General features: G+C 40.5%; 1 protein-coding gene across 1 annotated transcript in view; it reads left to right on the plus strand.

The window, feature by feature from the left end:
- The window catches only part of SPCS2 (signal peptidase complex subunit 2), a 28,588-nt gene extending 21,786 nt beyond the window's left edge, over positions 1-6,802 (plus strand). Inside the window, exon 5 of the mRNA XM_032259072.1 lies at positions 6,026-6,802. Within this exon, the coding sequence (XP_032114963.1) occupies positions 6,026-6,212 (187 nt within the window). The 3' untranslated portion in view covers positions 6,213-6,802. The remainder of the gene's footprint in view (positions 1-6,025) is intronic.
- The last annotated feature ends 737 nt before the right edge of the window (positions 6,803-7,539 follow it).

Consider the following 7,539-nt stretch of genomic DNA (forward strand, 5'->3'; position numbering starts at 1 on the left):
GAGCAGGAATTCCAACCCAAGTTTGAAACCAGAATTAATACTCGTAGTCATTATCTTAAAAACATCTTAACTAGTGCATAGTAGCCCCCAAATTATAAGTACAGTTATTTACATATGAAGTTAAGTGTAGCAACTGTACCATACAGATTCTCTCATTGTCAACTTGTAGCAGCATCTATGAGGAAGGGAAGCAGACCTTCATTCTGATGTGGCAGCCGAGTTCTTGCTTATCCCCTGACAGGGCTCCCAGCTGCCCTTTGGCCTCAGCCATCATAATCTACATTCTCTACTAGGCCACTGAAGCAGAGTTGCAGAATTCTAAAACCTAGTGGCATTTTAATTTTATTTTTCTTCTGACTTTTGTATTTTTTAACAATTATATAATTCACCTATCATACAGTTCACCCGTTTGAAGTGTATAGTTCAAAAGTTTCTAGTGTGTTTACAGATAATTTGCAACCATTATCACAGTCAGTTTTAAAGCATTTTCATCACCTCAAGAAAAAAAAAAAAAAAAACTGTACTCTAGCTAATCCCTTCCCTGTCCTCCCACTTCCCTGAGCCCTGGGCAACCACCAGTATACTTTCTCTGTTCTCTTTTATGGACATTTTATATGAATGGAATCATACAATATGTGGTCTTTTATAACTGGCTTCTTTCACTTAGTGACATGTTTTCAAGGTTCATTCATGTTGTATCAATACTTCACTCCTTTCTATGGTCAAATAATATTCCTTTGCATGGGCCGGGCACAGTGGCTTATGCCTGTAATCGTAGCACTTTGGGAGGCTGAGGCGGGCAGATCACCTGAGGTCAGCAGTTCGAGACCAGCCTGACCAACATGGAGAAACCCTGTCTCTACTAAAAAATACAAAATTAGCCAAGTGTGGTGACACATGCCTATAATCCGAGCTACTTGGGAGGCTGAGGCAGGAGAATCGCTTGAACCTGGGAGGTGGAGGTTGCAGTGAGCCAAGATCACACCGTTGCACTCCAGCCTGGACAACAAGAGTGAAACTCCATCTCAAAAAAAAAAAAGTATATATATGTATATATATTCCATTGCATGGATATTCCACCAGTTTGTTTATCCATTTGTCAATTGACAGACATTTGGATTATTTCTACTTTTTGGCTATTATGAATAATGTTGCTATATATATTTGTGTACAGGTTTTTAAGTAGACATATTTTCATTTCTCTTGGATAATACACCTACCTAGGAGAAGAATTACTGGATCATATGGTAATTCTCTTTGCTTGAGGAACTGCCAGACTGTTGTCCAAAGTGGCTGCCCTATTTTACAATCTCACTAGCACTGTACAAGGGTTCTGATTTTTTCACATTTCCTACTGATTTTTACCAACTGACATATTGTCGGTGGAGTGGAAATGTGAACGTTCTTGCTCTGTTCCCCACTTTCTGCTGATGTCTTCTCCCTCCCCTACCTCACAAACTGATTTAGTAGTTTAACAGTGGCTGTTTCTGATGTCTTGTTCCTACTGCCAGGTCATGTGATGTGAAAATGGCAATGAAAGGTTTCACAGACTACCAGTTGCCATGTGCAGACGACACAAGCTATTTGTAAAAGGTCTTTGATTTTGTTGCTCCCAGCACGTTCATTATACAGTGTAAACTCCTTCAGCATATGATCAGCATTCATCCCCTAGTGAAATCTCCAGCTTTCTTTTATGCCCCTCTCAAAATAGATTCTCTTACTCTGGCAATTTTATGGAATTTGCAATATGCTGAGTTGCCCAAGTTTCCCAGTGACCCCATGCCTTTAAACATATTCTGCTATCTGGCTTAGCTATCTTTCTATAACCTGCCTCACTCCTACTTCCAAGAAGTCTTCCCTGACATACCTTATCTAAATGAGGTAGTCCTAGGTTTTTGTTTTGTTTTGTTTTTTGAGGTGGAGTTTTATTCTTTTCGCCCAAGCTGGAGTGCAGTGGCATGATCTTGGCTTACTGCAACCTCTACCACCCGGGTTCAAGCAATTCTCCTGCCTCAGCCTCCTGAGTAGCTGGGATTACAGGTGCCCACCACCACATCTGGCTAACTTTTGTTAGCAGAGGGTTCACCATCCTGGGCAGGGTGGTCTTGAACTCCTGACCTCAAGTGATCCTCCCACCTCAGCCCCCCAAAGTGCTGGGATTACAGGCGTAAGCCACCACGCCTGGCCAATCCTAGATATTCTTAAGAACATTTTATGCTTACCTCTGTTAGTTACTACATGGAGCTATAATTATTTACTGTGTCTCCTCCTGGGCCTGCCCCCTCCTCCAAAGTGTGAGCTCCCTTACCATTCACTATACACTAGAAACCTAAGCCCATGCAGGACTTTCTCACTCACCCCTTGGTAACCAGACCCAGCCCAGGGCTTGGCGCAGCATAGATGTGTTAGTTTGTGAATTATTGACGTTCATCTGGGCTGGGCTGCAGCCTTGGCCTCCTAATTAGTCTCTGCCTGCAGCCATTGTCAGCCATCCACAAAGTCCCCTATAACCTAGCTTTCTCTATGAACATTTGCTTCTCTTTCTTGTCCTAAGTGAAACCTGACCATAACCCCTGAGGACATATTACCCCTGCAGACTGCAAATGGTGGCCAATGTTTCTCTCATAGCCTTCATTACTCTGGTACTACAAGTAGAGATGAGTCTCCTCTTTGCAGCTTCCAATGCCTTCTCTTCCCTAAAACCCCCAATTTGAATGCATGTTATTACATTGTGCCACTTCTATGCTGCTTCTTTGCAGCTAAAAACAGACCTACTTTTTTGAAGATAATTCCTGGCTCATTGGCACTCTCTCTAATGTTTGTCCTTTCATAAGTCTTGGTGATTGCCATATTTACATAGGTGGTTATTCTAGTAACGTGGCCTCTCAGTTTTACTCCCTCTCTTTCCATTATCCTGTTTCCTATCATGTCTTAAACACTTATTTTCATAGACATCCCCTAGTAGACCTTGCAATTCTCAGAACAAATTACCTTCAATAATTTCAGTTTTAAGTATCCCACTCTGACCATTGCTTCCCGTTATTCTAATTTATTTCCTTCTAGTTCTCTTGTCCCAGCAGTTCTTTTGCCCCAGTGGCATCTGTAACCCACTTCACTTCCTGGCTTAGATTCCATGATACTTGTGTAGTCTAATTACTCTGTCTCTGTCCTGGAGGATCTTTCATATCTTCCATATCCTCAGACCTCCTAGGCCTCCTCCCCAATCTTACTCTCAGGTTTTTGTTGTTGGGAAGATAGAAGCCATCTTAAGTCTGCCATCACTACTTACCTACTTCCAGGTACCTATCTAAGGCCTTCTCTCCCTTGGTCCACGGATTCTATCCCTTCTCCCGTACTTGATGTTTCCTCTCTGCTGGATCATTCCTTCCGACATACAAATATACTGTAATTTCTCCCAACTGAAAAAAAAAAAAAAAAGGTTTTCTTTCCCCTTCTGCTCCTCACACAGTTTCCTCATTTCTCTGCCCTCCTTTTCCTCTTGTGTTATCGCCTAGATCTGTTCTTGTCTTCTGTTTTCTCCTCTTATTTGACCTATCAGCAGCATTTGACACAGCTAATTACCCTTACCTTGTAATACTTTTTTTTTTAACTAGGGTTCTTGGATACCACACGCTTCAAATTTTCTTTTTGCCTTAATATCTGTTTCTCACGTCTCCTTTGTGATTCTTCATCTCCCATTTCTTTACATTTGAAATGTCACCAGGGCTTGTTCTGGCCCCTCTTCTCTATATGATGAAAATCTCTAAATTTGTATTTTCATCCTTGACCTCTTCGCTGAACTCTAAATACATTCCGGCATTCTATTTGATGTTAGATCCTAATAGGCATCTCAAAGTCAACATATCCAAAATGTAACTCATCTCTCCCTCATCCAAACCTGCTCTTCCCTCAGTTTTCCCCACTTCAGTTGATGGCAGTGCTGTCCTTACCAAACTCTGGAGTCATTTTGACTCCTCTTTTTCAGTCCTTTTAGTCAGCAAATCCTGTTAGCTCTATCATCTAAATATATTGTCTGACCATTTACCATCTCCACTGCTACCATCCTCTGTCACTTACGTTACTGTAATGATGTTGTAATGGACTTCTGCAGCCCTCTCCCCATCCATAGTCTATTCCCAGGACAGCAAGCAAAGTGATCCTTTTGAAACATAAGTCACATCAGCTCAGTCTTTTGCTCAAAACTCTCTCAAAGAAATCGCCGAAATCCTAAGGATGGCTTGGAAGTCCATACGTAATTGTTCTCTGCACTCCACGCATACCTATGCAAATATAGGTTTGCATCTCCTATGGCTCTCATCATCTTCCACTTGATTTTGTTCACATCAGCCCCCTTTCTGTTCTTTAGACGTTTCAGGCATGTTCTTGCCTTAGGGCCTTTTACACCTTCTACCTGGAACATTCTTTTTCCAGAAAGCTTGTTCTCTCACCTTTCTTGGCTCTGCTCAAACATCTGCTTAGTGAAGGCTTTTCTGCCCACTTATTTAAAAGAACACCTTATTTTTTTATACTGTCTGTTCCATCACACACGCTAAAATGAAAGACCCAAAAGCCAGACTTTTGTATTATATTCACTGCCGAATATCTTTACCATCTAAAACTGCCTGACACATATAGGTAGGCTCAATAAATATCTGAATTAAAGAATATTTCTAAAATGTATCAGGTCACAACTCATCAGATCATGGACTGCCACCAAAGCCATGTAACTGCCAATAAAACTGGGCACAGAAGACTAATTACAGTGATAATAATTAGCAGCAGTTGGTCAGAACTTGAGAAAATCTTTTGAGGTGTTGAAAATAGTTAAAGGACCTTTACTATTAGCTCTCCAAGTTGGAAGTTACTGCCTAGACCAACAATTATTGAGGAGCTGTGATTTTTTTGAGCACTAGTTAATGGTAGGCACTGGTTTCGTCCTGACAGTAATCCTAAAAGCAGGTGGAAGTTCTCCCATTTTAAACATGCAGAAATAGAGGCTCAAGAAACTACTTCATCTAAAGATAATGTTAGCTTGACAATCCACCGAATATGTACTAATAAATGGAAACAGGGTGGGGGGATGTCAGCCTACCAGTAGCTGGTGTCATTAAACCCTCTTGAATGGATGGACATAGTAGTGACCTTCAGGGTACCTTAAAGTATAGCTAAGGAATCTCTGGAGTTCATTTAGTAAAGCAGTTGGCATCCCTGGCCTGGGATCAGAGTAGAACCTGGAGCTAGGTTGATTACAGAGTGCAAGGACTAGGCAGCCTGGGATTGGAGAGCATCCTTGAAAGCAAGGGCTCTTTATTTACAAAAATTCGATTGCCTACTAGAAACCCAGCTAAGAGGACAAAACAATTAAGACAAAAATCTTTGCTCAAGAATCTCGTAGATAATCCTAATTCAAGCACCAGAAACAAAGAAAAAAAAAACCACAACAAACCAACTCCCAGTCTAGTGAAGAACACAAGTACACATCATGTCAACAGATAATTTTGTTGATACCATAGGAGCCTATTATTAGACCTGGCATATGATAGGAGGTCAGTATTTGAGTTGAATATTGATTGCTGGTGCTATGGAAGACAGAGGAGACACATCTGACCCAGACTGTGAGGCTTTCCCAGAAAAGTTTATGCTCGAGTATAGTCTTAACAAATAGGAACTTGTCAGGTGAAATGGGGAGAAGAGTCTCCTAGGAAGACCTGTCTAGCACGGCAGACGCAAAGTCCAGAGATGAGAGAAGATGGTCCACATGGCTTAAAAGTCTACAACAAGGTAAAGGAGTTACACAGTAATTAAACCAGGGAGGATATGTCAACACCTTAGAATCAGAACTAGAATCTTGAAGAGTTAGGAGCCCTGGGATTTTGTTTTTGTTTTTGTTTTTAAAGGATGTGTGTGATCCCTATATCACCTGTGCCCAACTTACTCCTTTACTTCGGAAACACTGGTGCTGTGTTGTTACTGGTTGAATCTCTATGTTTGGATTTTGATTTGTTATCTTTGCCCCCATGTTTAGGTTTGATGACAAGTACACCTTGAAGCTGACGTTCATCAGTGGGAGAACAAAGCAGCAGCGGGAAGCCGAGTTCACCAAGTCCATTGCTAAGTTTTTTGACCACAGTGGGACACTGGTCATGGATGCATATGAGCCTGAAATATCCAGGCTCCATGACAGTCTTGCCACAGAAAGAAAAATAAAATAGCCAATTCTAAAAGTAGCCCTCTTTCTGCTGGATCTTGCTAAATTACTGGTTTTGGGGGTGGGGGTGATAAAAAGAACTTAAAATGGGTAAAGTAAGAAATGTTTAAAAAGTCCCTGTTTTGTTCTGAAATTTTAGTCTATTCTGGATAAATAAGATTTTCTGACACAGATATGAGAAGTTGTAGTTCTGATGTCTAGCTGTAGTCTCCTTGGTCTGCTATTGCATTATTTTAATTTGCTTTTTTTGGGAAAGCAGTTTTGCTAAAAGCTGTACAGACCTTCCTTTGTGCGTAGCAGTACTTTATATAGTATAGCTTTGGGCTGTGTAGCATATTAAGACTCAATTTTAAAAAATTATTGATCTGTTGCTGACTGTTAATTCCTATTTCAACATGTGTTTCCTTGAAGAATTCAGGGTACAACTTCTTGTGTATGACAGCTTTCCTTCACACACTATTTTTGTGGGTGTGTATATATCTGATTTGGGGAGAATTTAAAAAACACAAAGCTTTTTAATTTGTTTGAAACAGATCTGCCTGTTACATTTTGTGCTCTTAACCAATTAAAGAAGCCAATGGCATTTTAGTTTTATATTGTGTTTTCCACTAGTATATCCCTGTTGATTTGTTTGTGCCTTTTATTAACTGCCATTTTCTAAAATTTTTTTCAATAAAAGGAAGGAAGATGTGGAAAAAAAAATGGAGTCATAGTCTTGATGGAAAGAACAGAGCAGCAAGTGTTAACGTCTTTCTACTATAAGTTTCTTTTGTTTTTAGGCTATTTTGCTTGTCAGAGGCCCCTGTAGCTGAGGAAGTCTTAACTTTCCAGTGATAACAATAATAACAACATTCCCTACTTTGTGCCAGAAAGTGCTCCAAGTACTTTACACGTGTTAACTCAGTAATGCTCACAGCAATCTTAAGAGGTAGGTACTGTTATTATCCCCATTTTACACACGAGGAAACTGAGATACAAAAGTTAAATAATTGTCACATAGCTAGTGATAGAACTGGGATTCAAACCTGGGGAGTCTGACTTCCTAGTTTGTGGTCCTGCAGAGACAAAACAGCAGCTTTTGCAGTATTTTCCCAGTATGTTCAGAGAAGACCTGGGTGCTTGCCAAGATCTTTTGACCTTCAGTAATATTTCCCTACAGCCTTAACAAAAATTCAATTCCAGCTAAGCCTAGTACCCAACACTATATTCAGTTTGTAAGGAATTGCCCTTATCACATTTCCTGTTTGTCTTGGGAAGATTGTCCTATCTAGCACCACACAGTAGGGAATTGTGAGCAATACTGGACAGAAAGTTAAAGCCTTGAATTCTGT

This window comes from Sapajus apella, unplaced genomic scaffold (assembly GCF_009761245.1).
Source record: "Sapajus apella isolate SASKATOON/1434 unplaced genomic scaffold, GSC_monkey_1.0 scaffold106, whole genome shotgun sequence".
Classification (NCBI taxonomy): domain Eukaryota; kingdom Metazoa; phylum Chordata; class Mammalia; order Primates; family Cebidae; genus Sapajus; species Sapajus apella.